Source organism: Podarcis bocagei (assembly GCF_964188305.1).
Source record: "Podarcis bocagei genome assembly, chromosome: 1".
In the NCBI taxonomy this organism is placed as follows: domain Eukaryota; kingdom Metazoa; phylum Chordata; class Lepidosauria; order Squamata; family Lacertidae; genus Podarcis; species Podarcis bocagei.
In genome coordinates this window covers 68481988-68503095 of record NC_138125.1, presented here as the reverse complement: position 1 = coordinate 68503095, position 21108 = coordinate 68481988, and the positions used below count along the sequence as shown (strand labels likewise).

Genomic DNA, 21108 nt, shown 5'->3' with positions numbered 1-21108 from the left:
TTTTTCAGCATAGTCACAGTGGTGTTTCATAGGATCATAGAATTGTAGAGGTGAATGAAACAACAAGGATCGTCCAGTGCAACCCCCTGCAGTGCAGGAATCTTTTGCCCAACATGGGGCTTGAACCCACAACCCTGAGATTGAGTCTCATGCTCTACCAACTGAGCTATCCTAGCTTGATATATGTGATATCCCATTTATATAAAATTCCAGAGTATGATTCCTTTCTGAAATCATGGCATCATTTTCAGGGAGGGTTGAGGCTCGTTTCAGACCATTCCTTTGGGCAAATGCATAATTCTTGCAAACATTGCTTGAGAAAAGCTATGAGTGATAAAGGCCAGGACAAAGGTTCTCCCTTCAGTCAACTGCTGAAGGCAAGTATTTCAGTAGCTATTTGAGTGAATGTCTTTCAGAACTCTCTTCTGGGTATAGCTGAGACAATGCAAACATTTGGCGAGGTCTCATTCCAAACCCTATTCTGCGGCACCTAATGTGAACTCAAGCTTCACGGCAGTTTGAATAATCCATAATAGCACAAGCAAACTTTAGATGGAAAGGGGGGGGGGACGACAGCATAGAATATCAGCCCCAGTTTGATTTCTGCTATGGGTCATAGATGTGATTCCACTCACTTCAAAGCAGGATCTTGACCATCATATATAATGAAACAAAGAAGCTTCTTGAAAAACATCTAATTAAATATGTGTCTGTGTTTGTACTGTGCTCAAAAAATCTCTCTGTTCTCTATCTGATGGTTCATGAGGATAAATATTAATTTTAAATCAATCAGTCTGCCACGGTCCTAAAAGAGGAGGCCAAGGAGCGCTGGAAACCTGGACAGTGAGATTGGTCCATTTATTACCAGTATTCTGCCATCCACAGAAGACATTTCAGGAGAATTGCGCAGGAATTAAAAAATTCTGGAGAGACAAGTGATGGACCCGCACAGATTTGTGGAAAGGAAGCACGAGTCACTTGTCCCTAACCCTCCCAGCTGCTTGCTGAGAAGCAACAGGCTTGCCAGTAGTGGGACCACAGCAGCTGATGTGGATCCTGCAAAAAGAGAAGGAAAAGCTTGGCAAGCTCATTCTTACCTTGCTTTGGGGGTCACAGCCTGGCACAGCCTGACGCTGCAAATGCAATGGGTTAAGTCATGGGTCAGGCAATATAGCACCAATGCACTGCTTCCCACACCAGGAAAGTGCAGTGTCGCTCTCAGCAGCGGCGGAGCATATGCAGGATATCCCAGGCGTGGGATAGCCGCTCGGGTGCCCAAAGAGGTGCGTGCGCCCTGCAGCCAGGGGCGGAGCAAGCCCCCCATGGGGGCAGAGTGAGCTGCCCATGGCGGACATTTGGTGCGCTGTAGGCCCGCGACTCCCAAGCCTCCCCCAAGCTGTCAAAACGAAGGGGGAAGGCGTGCAGCTCCCCCCTTACTCCAATGGCTTGGGATAGGCTTGGGAGTTGCGGCCAGCCGGTGCACTGAATGTCACCCCCCCTCAGTGAGGGCACCCGGGGCAGACCACCCTCACCACTTCCCTTCCTATGCCCCTGGCTCTCAGCAGCTCCCACACTACCGCAACTCCATGCCAGCACTGACTGAGTTTCTTTCCACTGTGCTCACACTATAAAAGATGCTTAATCTGCTTTACAAAGTACCTCATTTGTTATGTAGTTTGCCCTTAATTACACATTCCAGACAGAGAAGGCTGATGAAAACATATTATACTTGTGCTCCCGTATCACCAGTGACTCTATTACTTCACACTCACCATGCATGATGGTTTTTATCACTGTTGTATCCTGTGGGTTTGGGAAGGGCACTCACTGCAGAAAGGAACCTTGCCAGGGGTCTGCCCCCATACCCAGAAGTGATGGGAGTCAGGATAAATCCAATATTTATATGTATTGGTGAACAACAGATCAACAGCTCAGCTCAGCACAGCCACTAGGCCTTGCTACACAGGTGAGACCAAGGCTCCCAACTAGTTCCCACTGAACTATGGAGGGAACCACACCTAGAAAGAATGGTTTCTATTGCAGACCAGGCATGTCTCTTAGAAACAGGCTGCACAAGCTACACCAACAATACCCCAAAAGGCTTGGGGTCTGCACACTATCTGGACTGTACAATCCATCGCATAAGCCAATCCAAATGTCACAACAGGTTGTCTCAGCAGAGAACATTTTTTCTGGACAGAACTTGCTTGGGTTGGCTCCAAACAGCTGCAGTGCATGCTTCCAGCTGTGTGCTTTTTAGTATTCATTTTTATATTTTAATGAGTATCTTATTGTTATGCTATCAGCTTGATGTTGGTTTATTCCAACCCCGGGTCCTTGAGAAAGAAAAATAAATATGTTGAAAAATGTATTTATATTGTATTTGGACTGTGGAACCTTGGGACTACATTTCCCAACAGCCCCTGCTGACGTAGGAGAATTTGCTTCCTAAAAGAGGAGGAGAGATTCACACTAAAGGACTATAGCATGGAACAGCTCTGATAATTGGTGAAGCAGTGGGGGGGGGGGGACACGGGACTGGAAGATCCTAGTGAGCAGTCTGGAAAGATAGGTAACTCTGGGATTGCTGCTACGCAAATGTACCCTGTAAGGAAAGGAAAGAAAGACCCAGCAACAGAAGCTGTGCAGGTCTAGGGCAGTGGCATACTTTGGACTTTTCAGTGGCCCCCTGGGTGACACCAAAATTCACCCCCACTGACTCTCACCTTCCACTGTTCGTCATTGTTGTAGCACCTCCTACAGCACCCTCTTAGCTTGGCGCCCAGTGTGGGCAAACCAGTCACGCTCCCCTAAATCCATCTCTGAGCATAGTTGTGCTCAGGTTGTGCTTCTGTGCTACCCATGGTACCTGATCAGCCACTGTGAGACAGGGTGATGTACCAAATGAACCTTTAGCTCCATCCAGCAGGGCTTCCTGTGTCCTTAAGTCCGAGCGGTTACATTTTTAATCCACTTATAGAATCCATCCCCCAAATGGCTGCAAGCTTCCCTGGTAATCTACCCTACTAAATCATCACTTATCTGTTAGCTATGTGGGTGGAGCTAGCATGCAGGAGGTAACAGTTAGCTATATTCACAGTCACCTTCAGTAGCATAGCTTAGCTACGTTGAGACAACTCACACGGCATGTGTTTGCCAACTCCACCCCAGCATCTGCATGCATGCTAGCTCCACCCACTCCACCCACAGACTTTCCACACTGAACAGGAAGATCTGCAAGGCATCCCAGTTCCATGCCTCACCTATGCACATATTTGTACATGTATCAAGACCCTGTTTCAGACATTTGTCCTACTTGTGGTGGGGCCGTGACGCAGCTCACTTCCCACTTGCCCCATGTAAACTTAAGAAGGACTCTTCTAGATCATCACCTAAAAACCATTCGGCCAAAGTCAGGATGAGGCCAGCTCCTGATAATTTTTTAAAAAAATCAAAATGACTGCTGTTGAGCAAGTGTTGCAGGTTTGCATTGTAATGTATGTGAATTCCAAGTAACTAAAGGTTCGAGGTGGGTGCATTTGAAAAGTAATTCTTTCTGCAGTATACTTCAATAGGATCAGTAGCTCAAAACAATACAGTCTCTTCTGCTTATGTAAGGTGCAATGATTTATGTTTCACCTATTTGTTGCCAATATGAGAGGTAGTATGATTGCACCAATAACCTTAAATCAGTCCACTTTTATAACAGCAAATCAATTGCTATGAGATACTGTTCAAACTTGTATGGATTTTCCCCCATCTCCTTATCACATATTATTTATATCCTTTCCTATGAAGTGCTTGTGGCAGATAGAAAAGCAGCAAACATCCCTTTATTTCAAAATATATATTTTTAAAAATGCTTGGCAGCAGAGGAGAGAGTGTTGCTTACATAAAAGATTTTTATTGGCTTCTCTTCACTGTGTATGAAGTTTCAGGGGAAGGGAAAAATCAGGAGGGAAGAAAGGAGGATTTCTTTTTATGGTTTTGTAATATCACAATATAACATCATTACATTATTCATTCTGTAATATCATATTAATGAAACACTTTTGGGATTCATATTTAAGAGTAGAATTCGTTCCAAAAGTACATTCAAATGTTCCTTTTTAAATAATTAAAAGCTGCCCCAAACATGATGTCAGATTACATTCATGTGTATATATAACATAGTTGCAATTTCTTCAACCATTCGAGCCATATATACTCTAGTTAATAAGTAATACATAAAGCTGAAATATACCTGGGTTGTAACATTCACTTCATTTTACTACTCAAGTGTCCTGTCAGCTTCATAGCAGTGGAAAATCCCCCTTCCTCTGTTTCTTTCCACACTGCCACTCATTTATTCATAATTCAGGTAGCTCTGGCAAGTCTTGAACCAGCAAGCTCTTCCTGCAGGAAGATACTAATACTAATATTTGTATTGGGAAAATTATTCCCCCAAGCACAAAATACACATCCATAGTGTAATTTGCAAATTGTGTACATGTGGATAAATTGCAAATGAAAAAGATAAGGTCCCTCTTCTCCTGCCTCTTGGAGGTATAAATCACAGCATTCATGGTACATTAGCGCCATCCATAAATGACACTACAGAAGCATATTACATGCTTGGAAATTAGTTTCTCAGTAGTAGTTGTCTTGGGGATAGGTTATTCAGCTCTCTCCGAGAAAAGATAGCATGCACTTCCCCCCTCTCAGACTTCCCATCAGAGAGAGATAAGGATAACATATATCCAAGAAAACGAGAAACTTTCTGGGCCATTCTTCAGTCCCAAGCCTCCACAGGAACATAGGAAGCTGCCTTACACTGAGTCAAAATATTGTTCCATTGAGCTCAGTATTGTCTACACTGACTGGAAGCAACTCCCCATGGTTTCAGACAGTGGTCTCTTCCAACCTTACCTGGAGAGGCCAAGGATTGAACCTGGGACACCATCTGTAGGCAAAGCTGATGTTCAACCAGGGAACTATGGCTCTTCCCCAAAATTCTGATACTGCTGAAATTTCGTCTCTGGACACATAACTCCCTTTTGCTGCTGCTCACTGCTTCATTCCAGTCCTGTGAGAGTTCCTGTCATAGCTCCTGGCTTTCCTGAACCAGAACAAACTTCCAACTTATCCATAATCCACCTTCACCATGTTGCAACACTGCAGTCCAGAAGTTAACTAGAGCAATGAGTAAAATGACCAACTTATCTCTGTCCAAAAGAGGCTGGAGCTGGTGAACTAGCTTAAGCTAGAAAGAGGCACTCCAAACCACTGAGGCCACCTGAGCCTCCACTGAGCATCTGTCTCCCTCTTGAACACCTCTGTCTTATGAGGATTCAGCTTCAATTATTGGCCCATATTGGACCCATCACTGCTCCCAAACACCAGTCAGGCTCTGTTGAAGCTCCTGAAGGAATTTTCCAAACAGTTCTCTGGTATTAATGACATTCTTACAGATATACTGGCAATGCAGGTGTTTTTGTCACTTGTTGCAGATGAAATCTGCTTTATTCAGCAGACAGCTTGTGTGAAACTGTTGCTAGCCTCTTTTTTCACATCAACACAAATTCACACACTTTTCATTAAAGTGCAAGACAGGCAGACATTTTGGTAAACAAGGAGTCAGACTGTAAAAGGATTGTTGCTGCAACAGCCACTTGTCCTCCTTGTCAATATACTGTACTTAACTGGTCTTCTAGAGTTCATCATTATTTTCACTCCAGACAAATTCAATTCCTTTTGCAACATTTTGCATGAAGCGAGTTTTACCTTGATGTTGCTTGAGCAAGCAATTTGCATGAGCAGGATGCTTCACAATGGATTGGGGGGAAATAGAGATTATAATTCTGAGAGACTCGGAGGATTGGCTAGCTAGAAAAAATATATGTTCTGGCTGAGGAGGGGGTCAAATGCCAATTAAGGATCAGGCTTGCTGTTTTGAGCCTTCAAACAGCATTGATCCTGGATATCCAAGAGGTACTGTTTTGTTTAACTACGTCAGCTGGTGTGCCAGATGTACCCACTTTTGGAATATAGATTTCTAGCTTCTGTTATGATGACTGACTACCAGGATGAATTGTTGCAATATGCTTTATGTAGCGCAACTGGCTCAAGAATGCAGCTGCTCATTTGTCGATGGCATGTATTGCCTATCTTGAAACATCATTGGCTATGCCTTGCTTTCTGGATATAATTTAATGTGCTGGTTTTGACTTGTTCCTATGCAGTCTGCGTCCTGACCATCTCAGGGAATGTCTGGCTCTTTATAAACTACGATGAGGCTTTGTGGTCAGCCAGTTAAAATGCCACTCAAGTATTTCATTTACAGATATAAGATTGTAGTCAATTATGAGTAGGGCTTTTTCTGTGCTGGCCCCTGAATCATGATTTTCCCTCCCTCTGAGGATGTTGGTTCCTCTTACCTCTTTTCAGAGACAAGTGAATCCTTACTGTTCCACAAAGCACTTGAAAGCTGAAGCTTTGGCTTTTGATCTGATTGCTGTTTATATTTTGTGTTATAGAATACATTTTCTTTTCCTATTGTTTTGATTTTTATGCAATCAAACTAATTAGGCATATCTCCATCATACTAATGATCTAATAATGTGAAATGTATTATATCTTATGTCATACCAGTGGGTGCAATGGGTCTTCCTCTACTTCCCCTTGAAATACTTGCACACCACCAAAATCTACCCCAGAGGTTTTCCAACTTAATGGAGCAGATTTTATGGGCACCTGGGGAGTTGCAGGGGGAATGAGATCTAGTAGAAACCCTGTTATGCAGTTGCAATGACACTGTTGGATGTCACTGTTGGCCACCACAAAGTACCAATGTGAAAACCAATCATCTTTATTCTTCTGTCCTTGTGTATGATGGGTCAACCCAGAGCTGAGATGGATGTGTGAGAAGGATGTTGGCTCAACTACACCAGTCCCCTGGTCTATAACTGCATTTCAGATAGATCTGGTTCAGTTCTGAACTGGACTGAACTGTGTATATCAAAATGTGATCAAGCTTTTACAGCGGAAATGGATTAGACAGTAGTAATACTTTAATTCCTGTCTGCATGGTTTTATTGAGAAATGTGGCTGAGACGCACATGGAAATAAACACACTCATTTCTTTTCTTCATCAAGTTGCTCACATTGTGGGCAGCTTCAAGTAGCTGAATTCCAAGAGTTATAGCTTTGGAAAGAGCTGGTTATTGAGCAGAAAACATCTACCATCAGCTGCTTTGCTCTTGAGAAACAGAGGCATTTAGGAAAGTGGTGGTGCTTGCAGATCTTTCTGTTTCTTGGTATAGGTTTGATCACTTTTGATAACTGAGTACAGTGAGATGTGAACATAGATGGGGCTGTGTAGATCAACTCAGCCAATGGAATTGCAAGCAAAAATAGAATTAAAAAATGGTTCTGCGTTTTCTATGTATTACCGTATTTTTAGCCCCATAGGACGCACTTTTCCCCTCCAAAAATGAAGGGGAAATCAGGGTGCGTCCTATGGGACGAAAGCAGGCTTTCGCTGAAGCTTGGAGAGCGAGAGGGGTCGGTGCACACCGACCCCTCTCGCTCTCCAGGCTTCAGAAAGACATCCGCAGCCTAGGTAGCCCTGCGGAAGGTCCCGCAGGGCTGTCTAGGCTGCGATAGGAGCCTGCCGTCCGGCATGTAAGGCGCCCTGAAGCAGAGCGCCCCGCACACTGGACAGACATCTGCAGTGTGGGGAGCCCTGCGGGAGTTCCCGCAGGGCTCCCTACGCTGCGGATAGCAGCCTGCCACCCGGCGCGAGGGGCGCCCTGAAGCAGAGCACCCCTCGCGCCGGGCAGACATCCACAGCGTGTTGGAGCCCTGCGGGAGTTCCCCGCAGGGCTCCCCACGCTGCAGATAGCAGCCTCCCGCCAGGCGCGCGGGGCGCCCTGAAGCAGAGCGCCCCGCGCGCCGGACAGACATCGGCCAGCCCCACAAGCTCGGGGGACAGCAAGGAGGCGCAGCGCCACCATCCCGCTGTTCCTCGACCTGGTTTGGTTTCCCTGACCTGGTTTTGGGGGGGAAATAAAGGGGGGGGAATCCTTTATTTCCCCCCAAAAAACTAGGTGCGTCCTATGGGACGGAGCGTCCTATGGTACGAAAAATACGGTACTTCTGTAGTGTTTTGAAATGAAGATAAATTACTTGCTTTAATTTGCTTTTACTTTTTTCATCTGTTTAATCTGCCATATGCAACAACACTTGCTTCAAGATTTGGGAATCCAAGCAGGATTTATTTTACCCCTTTCTAATCCAATCCTCTGGATGGTACACAAGGCATTGTCTGCATGCTGATGTAATACTTAGATCAACATGCTTGGAATTTAGAGAAGCAGAATATAGTTCCAGCAAGGCTACTGGTACACTGGGATGGCCTTCATGCATGTCGCTGTCCTCAGCTCTCCAACAGGAAATGAGAGTTACAAGAATGTACCTCACATTTTTGTGTGTGAGAGAATGAATATTTGGAAGTTCTATGCTCAGAGATACAATCCATGGTAACTGTATCTAAGAGCCAGTCCCCAGCATTCCAGTGATGGCGAAGGGTTCAGGTAGGGGCTAACCCAATGGCAGATGCCACTGTTACAATGTCGGCTTACTACCACAGACAGCCTATGCAGGGGATGGCATAAAGGTTGAAATGCTGGTCACAGAAAGGACTAAGAGCAACCTGAGCCACATCCCAAAGCTAGGTGGGGCACTTATGCTTAAATAAACGACCTATTTGTCACACAGTCAGTGCCCTGTGGTATGCCCATTGTTTCAAACTTAATTCTTTTTTGTTTCTCTGTTCTTCTTCAGTTGCTTGTTCAGTTGTTAAAATTAAGTCCCTAGCTTAGAAGTAACTGGCAAGTATGGTGCCAGTTACAGTTAATTTTTACCTCAGTTCTGTTAGGCCTGGAAGGACAGGACCAAGACTATAGACTCTTAATCCATGTTTACACAACTTTCTGACTTTGATGAGAAAGGAAAATAGGATTGTTTGTCTTTGATTTCATTTTAATCATTAAGCCCCAAGTTTGGTTTCACAAGTAGGATTATTATTATTCAAAAGAGGCCTCATTTCTCTGAGGAGGCAAAGCTGTCCTCCACCTTGACATTTTGCGGCTCACAGTGACAGAGATCCCACATGATCCTGATCATAGACAAATACATGAACTGCAGAAATTTCTGCCTCCTTTTCCTTTTTGGTTGGAATTTTCCAATATCCCTAGTATGTGTGCACAGGACAGAAAGATGCACTCCCATCCCTTGAAATACACAAGCATTTTCACCACATACATCACTCGTTGTAATGGAGTAAGATCTGCGAGTCATTCTACACACTGAAAAGTACTATAAGTGCTAAGATAACTAATCACCATTATTATTAGCATTTAAAAAATGCTCCATATTAAATTGTTACTTGTTAGGCAATTGCATCATGGGTTACATGGTTACTGGTGTTTAAGGTCCGTAAGTAATATTGATCCCTCCACACAAAATCCAAATATTGTTAACATTGATTTAGATTTTACATGTGTTGAAAAAAATATTCCTTCTGTGCTTTCCCTTCAGCTGTCTGCAGAACCAGAAAACATTTTGTAAACATTCATTTTGCAATAATGAGTCAGGTTGGATTCAACTGGTGATTGTGGGTTTTTTCCAAAAACTATTAGGTTCAATCCTTCTGCAGCCAAAAATATTTCTGATGTCATTATTAATTGCCCAGATTTATGCTTTGGAAAGACACAAACCAATGAACATCTCCTTTATTTCACTTTCTCCTTCCTCTCATTATTTCCCTTTAAATAAAGGCGAAGGAAGCGGGGGAAGCCTGACAACCACACTGAAGTCGAATTAAACATCTGTTTGTAAAACAAATCACAATGCCACTGACAGCTGTGGTGGAATGGCAAATGTTCCACAGCTGTCAGGCTCCTAAATTAACCATGATTTTCATTTACACACAGCAAATAACTAGGAAATGATGGAGACCTCTCAGCCTTTGCCTTTTCACTGCTTGCAATGCAGAGGAGTGAAGGATTCATTCGATAATGGATCAGAAAGGACAGATCTTTAAAGGCCAAAGCCTGTTTCCATTAAAATCAACTTAAGACACTCTTCCGTGGGATTGAGTTTATAAATCAGATCTTAGTATTCCATAATTCAGGGAAATTATCTTATTCTTTCACATTGATTCCCTGTTATTTTCCTTCTTCTGGATATTTCAAGACCGAGGCAAGTATACCGTATATACTTGTGTATAAGCCAACCCGAATATAAGCCAAGGCACCTAATTTTACCACAAAAAACTGGGAAAACTTATTAACTCGAGTATAAGCCAGTTCACCACACCACAAACCTGGTGGCGGCGGCAGCAGCGGAGGAAGAACAAGCAGCCCAAAAGGGCTGCTTTCGGGCTGCTCATTCATCTGCCGCTGACAGCGGCAAAGGCGGCGGAGGAGGAAGGAGCAGCCCCAAAGGACACTCACTCGAGTATAAGCCGGGGGGGGGCTTCTTCAGCATAAAAAATGTGCTGAAAAAGTCGGTTTATACTCGAGTATATACGGTAATTGTCCACCTCTTGGGATATGCCCCTAACAGCTGGTTTATATGCCAATCCATGGGGCTTGGCATCTCTGTGGTGATGCACACACACACACCCCAGCCAGCTACATCATGTAGTAGAACTCACCATGTGACTTCTGAACAGCATGTTGCTTGTATCCTTGCTCCCTACCCAGTCAATGATGGCCTTATTGAATTAATGAATGCTAAAATGTTGAGGTTTTAGAAATATGGGGATGATGGCTGTAGAAGATTAAGTAAAAGGGGAAAAAACAAGGTGAAAATTAGATAAATATAAGGGTGAGGATTTGCTGAACAAATTTGGAAACTGGGATGCAGAAAGGGATGGTACGGGGAAGTCGCTGAAGTAAGGTTTAAGAAAAAAGGATTTGAAATTATACATGTTTGTTTATGTGTTTGTTTGTATGTATTGTTTTGTGTTTATATAAATTGTGAAAAACCAATAAAAAAATTTCAAAAAACAAAAACAAAAAACAATGATGGTCTTATTGAAAGTAAAGAAACTGACCTCATGTGATTCATTCTATTCAATGATATGCCCCGGGATGAGAAACAAGTTACAGTTATGCATTAACCCTATGGTTAATACACCAAAAGTGATACTCTACAGTAAATTCTTACAATTCATGGGTATGCAGCCTAGTGCCATGCCAAATATTTCTTCTCCATTCCCCCCCCCAACCATTCCTCCCATCGGTTAATGGGAGGAAAGTAAATTGCAAATTTGAAAATTACTGAAGGGCAGGTAAAATATTTTGGTAAAATATTAATTAATGAAAGGCCATTTTTTTCTTGTTGTGCTTACCTTACTTTCAAGCTAGCTGGGGGGCATTTGTGAGCAGTGCTTTCCTTCTAGAAAAGAAAGGTGCCGATACTCATTGTGAAGTTGTTACAGTAACAGCCACACTTTTAACCAGTGCTTTTCTTCTAGAAAAAAAGATCGCGGTACTGTGTCCGCTTGAGTGTCCCCAGAAAAAAAGCACTGTTTGTGAGAATCTTTTCTTTCATTCTACAGATTCTGTACTTGGCAGTTTGCATGCTTCAGGCCTCCTGGGTCACTGTACTAGCGGAAAACCCCATCATGTCTTCGGCTGGGCTTTACTCTAAATGCACAGAAATGTGGGGAGGCTGCCTATTATGTGCCCAATAGCTGTTGCTTGATGTTTTTAAAAAGCAAAGTGTTTTCACCTTTGAAAATCATTAGGTGGATGCCAAGAGTGTGGATTTTGTTTTTCCCTTAAAAGAAGGGTAAACAGAAGAACTTCCCTTAAAAACAAAACCAGCAAGCATGCCAATCTCAGGCGCTCAGGACCCAACCTCCTCTAGCATTTCACTTAAAGGCCAGGGAGAGACATCATGAGCTGACTCCTTCATGGGACTTTTTCATATAATGAAGCACAGGCAGCTGAGGAGGCTTCAGAGGGCTGGAGAAAAAATAATAATGAAAAGAAACACACAGCACCCTCAGTCACCATACAGTGATACGTGAGCTCAAACCTGCACCCCACTGAACATCTAAAGAAATTCTAAAGTGCTTTGAAATGAGGCAGAAAAATGGAAGCAAACTGGTCACAAATTGGAGACAGGTCTTCCCACAGCACTAATTCAATCAACTAGACTCATATCATCCCTGTCTAAACAGTTAAAATCTGTTAAATTAACTCGGGGGGGGGCATATATAAATCACAAATGAAAGAAAAGTAGGGTGACATCCCCACTGTTTGTGATAAATTTCTCAGGTTATTCTCCCTCAACATACATGGATATGTTGGTGTTTTAAATGTATCTAATTAAAGCTGTATAATATTGTACATAATCTGTATAATATAAACAACTGAATCATATTATGTATGTTGCAAAACTGGAAACAGATGTCATAAAAACTTTAACATCCCAGTTCCTTGAAATAACATTTTCCAACTTAAATCATTAGTAACTTTCCTCCAGAGATGAACAACCCCTGTCGCTGATTTCAATATACTTGATGTGTGTACTTTATCATACAGTAATTGTCTTCTCTTCCACACACATAATTTATGGTAATTTATCAGTGGGAACAGTAGTATAAACAGCTAGAATTTGAATGAGATGACTCTTAGTGTTGTTGGCAGCTAGGTTTATTTTTTGGTGCAGAGATTCTGAACAGCTGTGTTCCAAAATTACAGCAACTTGCATGTGAAATCATAATTACACAGATGTCACTATAATGAAGCACAGGATTTAGGGATAGGAGGAGGTCCATCTTGGGATATATTTATGTGACTGACACTTGTGAAACTGAACTTCAGTAAGGCTTTAGACAAAATCCCCCATAATCTTCTTGCAGAGAAGCTGGTAAAATGTGGATTTGACTGACCGAACCCAAAGAGTGTTCACAAATGGTTCTTCATCAACCTGGAATAAAGTGACAATTGGAATGCCACAAGGCTCTGTCCTGGGCCCACTGTTGTTCCGTGTCTTTATAAACAACTTGGATGCCCATTCAATTTGCAGATGACACCAAACTGGGAGGGGTAGCTAATGCCACAGATGAAAGAATTGTGATTAATGGACACACTCAGGAGGTGGTGGATTCTCCTTCCTTGGAGATTTTTAAAGCAGTGGTTGGGTGGCTACCTGTCATGGATGCTTTAGCTGAGATTCCTGCATTGCAGAGGGTTGGACTCGGTGACCCCCAGGGTCTCTTTCAACTCTAACACTTCTATGAAGAATCTGCCATGTTTCAGACGTGGCTGAAATGCACACATTATACCAGAGAATAGAAGACGGATACCAGCAGTTTTTTAACAGGATTATTAAGGAGCATAAAGGATATCTGCAAAATCATTAGATCAGGGGTGGGGAAACCTAATGGCATCAGTTTACTTTCTATCCCCTCAACAGGGCTGGCCCAATACCATTTACCACTTGAGGCAAAACGGAAAATGGTGCTGCCTCTGCTGCCACCTGAGATGACTCAAGGTGAAGCCCCAGCAAGCTGAAGTGGTGAGAGAGAAACAAAGAGGCCAGAGAGGAAAAGGCAACAGGAGGGGGACCATCCCCTCCCCAGGGAGTGACTGGGATGGCAGCAGCAGCAGCTCCTATCATCACCTTTGAGGGGTGGCAAAGGTTGCATGAGGATTCTCCTTTCTTTCCAGTTCTGTTGCCCCTTCCAGCTCTCCTGTCTTCAGAGGGGACAGCCTCAGCAAGGTGGGCAGGCCAGCCCTACCTTCAACATCATACCTATCAGTTCCAGGTTATAGAATGCTGCACCTGTGAAGTGCTTGTTATGGAATTCTACTCAATATTGATCCAGAGTAGATTCCAATGTATAGTTAGGGTAAAAACTTTAAAAAGTTGCAGGTTTCCCGAAAAACAGAACAGATGCAATTAAATTTCATCCAGCAGAGCTTTGCTGCTACTGAAGGCAAATGAGCATAATGGTCACAAATCCAATACATTCAGGATTAGCACTGTCCATAATAAATCCAGTTGCAGCAGACTTAGCTTATACTCACAACAACTTACAATAAGTCTAAACCTTAACACTATAGCATACTATGTACAGAACACCACACCAGAAGGAAAAAGAGATAGAAAGAGAAAGTGAAACCCAGGCTCCTTCTGGCCTTACAGTGGTACCTCAGGTTACATATGCTTCAGGTTACACACTCCGCTAACCCAGAAATAGTGCTTCAGGTTAAGAACTTTGCTTCAGGATAAGTACAGAAATCGTGCTCCGGCAGTGCAGCAGCAGGAGGAGGCCCCATTAGCTGAAGTGGTGCTTCAGGTTAAGAACAGTTTCAGGTTAAGAACGGACCTCCAGAACAAATTAAGTACTTAACCCGAGGTACCACTGTACTTTTATAGTTAGCATGACTTTGACAGAAGATATAACAGAACCAGTTTAAGCCAGCTGTACTCAGCTTCTCTGAAGGAATAACCCAAACATCATGAACCTTCTGCTCGTTTCTTTCACACAGAGAAGCCTCCAGAACCTACTTGAATTAATTAGAAAAGGAAAGATTTCTACACATCAGATCAATGCTTTCTGCACTAATAAATGCAAACTGACAGTGCTTTGGTTAAACTCTCCACATGTCAGATGGAAGAAGATCTTGTCTATGTAAACTACTGCATAGATTCTGTGGGGGGGGGGAATGCTGCATAAAGTTATTTACAAAATGTGGTAGCTAGTGAAAGAGTGATCCTTGAGATGTAAACTAGCCCAAATCAAAAGAAAGGAATATATAGAATGTCTTACATTTAAAATGCCAGAGATCCTTAGAACTCCAGAAGATGTACTTTTCACATCCACAGACCCTTCAGGTAAAAGAAAGCTTCAAAATGAAGTATAATCTTTGAGGTCCACAATTCAAACTCACAAAACAGGGGCTCCAAAAATCTTCAAGGTACTAACTCCTAATGTCTGGATTATGTTATGCTAACACCAAAGCCAGTTTTCCAGCTGTACAATTTTCCAAACGAATGGTTTTTAAAAAACAACAACAACATGTAAATTATGTTCTAAATCTGCCAAATCTCTAATTTGGCAGACTTTATGTCCTTTTCAAGTTGCTCAAACCCTCTAGTGGCTGCTCACATCGAAAAAGAACCATATGAATAAACCATAAGGGGAATGATTTATGCTTAAAAATAACAAATTCCACGCTTTGTCTTAAAAAGAATAAAACATTTCCCTTGCTAGTTCTGCTTGAACACAGTTTCTACCACAAGAAGCTCCCCCCGTCCACACACAAAAGACATATTGTGATGAAGTTATTTGACAGTGTTGCTGCTAGCCAAACAACAAATGCAACCCAGGTCACATATTTCATGGACAGTCGGGACTCAAACAGGAGAAGGAAAATGAACTGTTGCAAAGTTTCCAACCATTCTGCAAATTTGGCTTATTGTAATGCTCGCATAATCTTGCCTTTCTTTCAGCCTGAAGCTAACATTCAGTTTTCAAATAACTTCTAAGTTTCAGTAGAAGAATTTCACTGGGGATAGGAGCACTCAGGGTTGATGTGAGTTGTTTCCATAGCTGAGGGTACAACATCTCCTTTGCATGCAGAAGATCCCAGGTTCAGTTCCTGGCATCTGAAGGCAGGGCTGGGAAACACGCCTGTCTGAAGCCTTGGACAGGTGCTACTCATCAGTATAGATGGTTGTTGTTTAGTTGTGTCCGACTCTTCATGACCCCATGGACCAGAGCACACCAGGCACTTCTGTCTTCCACTGCCTCCCGCAGCTTGGTCAAACTCACGTTTGTAGCTTCGAGAACACTGTCCAACCATCTCGTCCTCTGTTGTCCCCTTCTCCTTGAACCCTCAATCTTTCCCAACATCAGGGTCTTTTCCAGGGAGTCTTCTCTTCTCATGAGGTGGCCAAAGTATTGGAGCCTCAGCTTCAGGATCTGTCCTTCCAGTGAGCACTCAGGGCTAATTTCCTTAAGGATGGATAGGTTTGATCTTCTTGCAGTCCATGGGACTCTCAAGAGTCTCCTCCAGCACCATACAGTGGTGCCTCGCAAGACGAAAATAATCCGTTCCGCGAGTCTCTTCGTCTAGCTGTTTTTTCGTCTTGCGAAGCAACCCTATTAGCGGCTTAGCGGCTTAGCGCTATTAGCGGTTTAGCGGCTATTAAAGGCTTAGCGGCTTAGCGGCTAAAAGGCTATTAGCGGCTTAGCGGCTTAGAAAAAGGGGGGGAAGCGGGAAAAAATGGCAAGACTTGCAAGACTTTTTCGTCTTGCGAAGCAAGCCCATAGGGAAATTCGTCTAGCGAAGCAACGCAAAAACAGAAAACCCTTTCGTCTAGCGGGTTTTTCGTCTTGCGAGGCATTCGTCTTGCGGGGCACCACTGTAATTCAAAAGCATCAATTCTTTGGCGATCAGCCTTCTTTTATGGTCCAGCTCTCACTTCCATACGTCACTACTGGGGAAACCATAGCTTCAACTATATGGACCTTGTCAGCAAGGTGATGTCTTTGCTGCGCTCAATAGATGAATATTGTGACTTGGCATAAGGCAGATTCCTATGTTCTTACCTTTTTCTGGCCTATCATTGCTTTCAGCTTTCCTACCTGTAAAGAGGACTGTCTCCCAAAAAGGGGATGGAGAATGAACACATTCCCAACAGCAATGTGTCCTTTGAACAGGACATACACCCTGAATGGTCATGTACTTTCTGAGATATGCAAGGCCTCCGAAATAAAAACGGCTAATAGTGCCAATGCTTGTTGAGTGCTTAAGGTAGCAGAATTCCACCCTACGCCTTTCAGAAACAACTGCTTTCATAGCAGGATTGTGGGTGGGACGTTTTGAGCGCTTCGGGTTTTTCATGGTAGCATTGTAGCTTTCACAGATGTGACAATAGCTGAGAAAATGGTGTCCAACATTTGTATGCATTTATGTGGGTGGGTGGAGGCGACAGGAGAGTGGAAGGGGGAGGGGAGGGCTTTCTGTAAACCCTATAATTTAGATGTGCACAAAGCTTTACATCCTGGTAGGGGAAAAAATGTACATGGTGTTAAGTTTGTGCCAAAAGCAAAAATGATAATTGCTATGTACTGCGCTGCCCCCGCACAACAGTTTAGCACTGTATTATACTGCTAATCATTCTCACTAACAAGTCACAATGAAGGAAGCTGCTTCCGTTCGACAGGCTTCAATCTTTTGACTTATACTCAAGAAAACTCATCCGGTTCTCTTTTGACTCAAATTTTTAAATTTTATGTGGCAGCTTTATGTTCCTTCACATTTGTATTACACAGGATGTCGAAAAATTACGATGTTGCCAACCTGCCCCACCGTAAGAAACTCCTCCCAGTATTGTGATCCTAGCTTGTGGGACTCTGTAGACAACTGATGAAAAATAAATATCAACAATTAGCGTGAATTAAATTTCAAAGCAAATCTGCAGACTTTTCTTCAGGTGATTGGCCAATTTTAATGTACCACTAGGCTTCTGCAAGAACAATATGAGGAATTTAGGTAAGTGCCTTACATCAAGTCAGACCACCAGTCCATCTATTTCAGGACTGTCAACTCCAGGATTTTAGGATTTCCCAGCCTACCTGGAGATGCCAGAGACTGCCGAGCTACGTATTTGTGCTGTGTTCTATGCACCCAGCATATCTAACTGACACTGAGTTGCTTCATAGGCTAGAACAACAGGGATCCATAGCCAGAGTGGATGTTTGTGCTGGTGTGCACTAACATTGCACAGTGAACCTAGTTTAAAAGGGAAGCTACGCATGTGTAACAGCAGATGCATAATGCCTTTTTTATTGTTTTGCAGCAAGTCTAAACTGGGCCTGGGGAATTTTGAGGGAAGCAAAAAAAGAAAGAAGAAAGAAATTTGAGATTTCTTAAGCGCAAGTGGTTTCGCGTGCAATTTATTTATTTGAAAGAAATTCAAAGTGGCTAGCTATTTTTAAAAAAGAAGTTATAAAACAGAAACCATTTCACAACTCAACCAAATCATAAAGCAAAATATTAGCATACCAGAAGAATCTGCAAAACAGCCTTCAAAACTAAACATAAAAATATCAGCCAAAGTCCAGGGCAATGAGGCACTTCCCCAATGCTAGAATTCTATGATTCTATGAATTTCCCCCACTCTGTAGGAAGTCTGGAGAAGCCCTTGCACTATGTACGTAAAAAGGGTTTCCATTTCTGCAGTGAATGCACTTCTCCCAGCTGGTGCCTCCAATTATTTGCACATCTAACCACCAACATATATATATTCTGATCATCACACCAGGAAAAAATAATGCGCAATTAGTGCTGAAGATGTTAAAAGTGGTGCAAACAGCCAGCGATCTTGTGCAGCTGAAATGTTGGCATGCAAGCACTGGCTTTTCAAGACAATGCAATGCTCATCCATTTTACATGTATGGAAATTGATTGGAAAAGCAGGCTATGTCAGTCATTCTGTGGGCTTCCAAAAATGTAGGGTGGAAATACAGAGGACTGTGAAAACAAAGAGGCACTGCCTCAGGCATTGGTGACCAACATCACAGAGACCAAACTAAGTCTCCCCCCCCCCACCAGTGGTGTTACAGACTGTGGCCCTTCTGTCTTCTCCCTTAAGAGCAATTGATAGCCCATGTCTATGTCCAGAATATAAAGCACATGCAGCTTTCTCTAAGCACATGATGCTGCTGTTATTTGTTGGTAGAGGTTTTGAAATTTACTGCTGCATTTTGATAGTATAAGGCTTTGATCAGAGCTGTTGGCTGCTGTTTTATATTGGGCTTTTATTGCAGAGTGTTTTAATTTTGTTAATAGCTTTTAAAATTGTTGTTACCCACCCTGGGATTATCAAAGTGGTGAAGGGCAGGATATAAATAATAAATAAAATTAAGGAAACGTTATATTGCCTCCAGGCCATTGCCTTTAAAATGACACTTTGTGGAAACCTCACTGCAAATCAGTTGAACAGTTTTAGGGCCTTTCACATAACCATTGAAATTACAGAGGATAGGGAGGGGGAGCAAGAGCCAGAGACACTGGTCTGATTTTCATGTTATGGTAACCCAAACTATAGCTTACGAGTGTGCTGGTTCCCAGAAAGCAGCTTACACTCACTTTGCCCACCCACCAACCCAGTGCTTTTAGATCAGGGCTCCATGACAACTAAGCCAAGGTTTGGTTTAGTGTGTCATCTGAACATGGGATTGTGGTGAAGTTCTTGCCTCCTTAACCATCATCTACCAAGGCAAGAACAACATTAACTGATAAATTACTGATCATGGATGGCATCCACCTGAGATGTTATGTGGGTGAATGCCACCAATGTTGACTATTCTTAGTGAGAAAACATCCCTCTGCCTGGAATAGGGAACACAATGTCAGTTTTGAGACTGTCTCCCCCTTCCTAAATTTTATTCTGCTCCCAAGGAAGAGCTATAGCTCACAATATGTAAAGTAACTAATTACACAATAAATAGCTCATATTATCTGTGGTTGTCCATTCCCCCATCCCTACCTATCTTTTTTTCAAGACCTGTAAGTGCTTTGTGAACCATCTCTTGTCCATCATTGAAGATCTGCTCACAATTGGTAATCAGGTGTGTTCTGTCTCTGATCCTGCTGTCCAGTTGCCAAGGGAAGTAAAAGGAAGAGACTTTCCTAAAGATGACCTGTACCATGAGAGTCTTGCAAGGGGAGTCTCCCATACTGCTGACTGGCAATGAGGCCTGGTTCAACGATAAACTCACCCTAGCAATTGACCTTCCTGTGGTAATTTTCTCATACCTAGAACCCCTTGCATGAGTCAGGGCCGTCATGAAGTGAGTCGCTCTGTTCCTATGGTGTGAAGAGTAGACGAAAGTCCAATATGTTATGGCTCCAACTCACTTAGTTCAACTAAGTGATATGTTGGGGCTGATGGTAATTGAAAACTCTCCCTGTGGGTGCTGATCCCTGTGATGAGTGTAACATTTAGCCTAGTTATGTTATGGGAGTGTATGACAGAGACAAGAGAGCTGATAGTAGGTATCCCATGCTGCAATTCTGCCCAGTAACTGACTAGGGCTCAGAGAGGCTTCTGTTATTTAGCCCCAGCCATTTGGTAACAACTAGAATACATGCTGCCAAGATCTTTCCTGTGGTTGCACTAAGAACAAGCAATTTCATCAATGCTGCAAACTCTTCAGCGGGTTTAAAAATCTTGGTCATTTGAATCTGTATTGTGTTTTTAGGGTGTGCCAGCTACCTTGAGTGGCAATGACCAAAAATACATAATTTAAGAAATAAAAGACAAATATGATGTTATACACATACACACACATTTGCACACACCGCCATGCTGTTGACTCATATGCGTGAGACATGAAAAAGCACCACAACTTAATAAAGTACGCTATATTCAGCAAGGTTTCAACAAAATGTTTGAACCATAAACTGACTTACTTCAAAATCACACAGCCCGTGCCCAAAGGAGGCGCCGTCCAAAAGACCTGAATGCGGGTCCTTCTCCTCGGTGTACTCTCAGTAACAGCCACAGGACAATTACTCATGAACTGTGTCTCTTCTTCATCTATAATCTAAAGAAACATAACAAAAATATATTTCATTACAATCATCCATATCATAGTGTCTGAAAATACTGGATGCTATATAAAATTATACCATATGTATATAGGATATAATGATTAGGAATGGGCCATATTAGCCACTAAAAAAATCTTGGTATAACCTCATCCCTTGAAATTCCAGGAATTGGTTTTCTTTTAAATTCAGGAGGGCCACAGAAAATCCAGCATGTGGGTTGGGGAACTCTGCAAAGACTCTAGGCCTTGACATAAGTTAAATGAGCTATGTTAACCCTGGGTGGAATCCAAGTGATGTCACTGTGCTCACATGATGGCTTTGATCCAGTGACCACATCTGCTGATAGAAGAAGACAAAAAGTGGGACCTGCAAGGAGCAGAGAAATCAGAAAAAAACTTTCCCTTCCTCTTAAGAACCTAAGAAGAGCCCACTGGATCATGCCAAAGTCACATCTATTCCAGCATCTTGCTCTCAC

General features: G+C 42.8%; 1 protein-coding gene across 1 annotated transcript in view; it reads right to left on the bottom strand.

The window, feature by feature from the left end:
• Nucleotides 1–21108, bottom strand: part of SPON1 (spondin 1) — a 282486-nt gene that overhangs the window by 204082 nt on the left and 57296 nt on the right. Inside the window, exon 3 of the mRNA XM_081198312.1 lies at nt 20493–20626. Within this exon, the coding sequence (XP_081054438.1) occupies nt 20493–20626 (134 nt within the window). The remainder of the gene's footprint in view (nt 1–20492; nt 20627–21108) is intronic.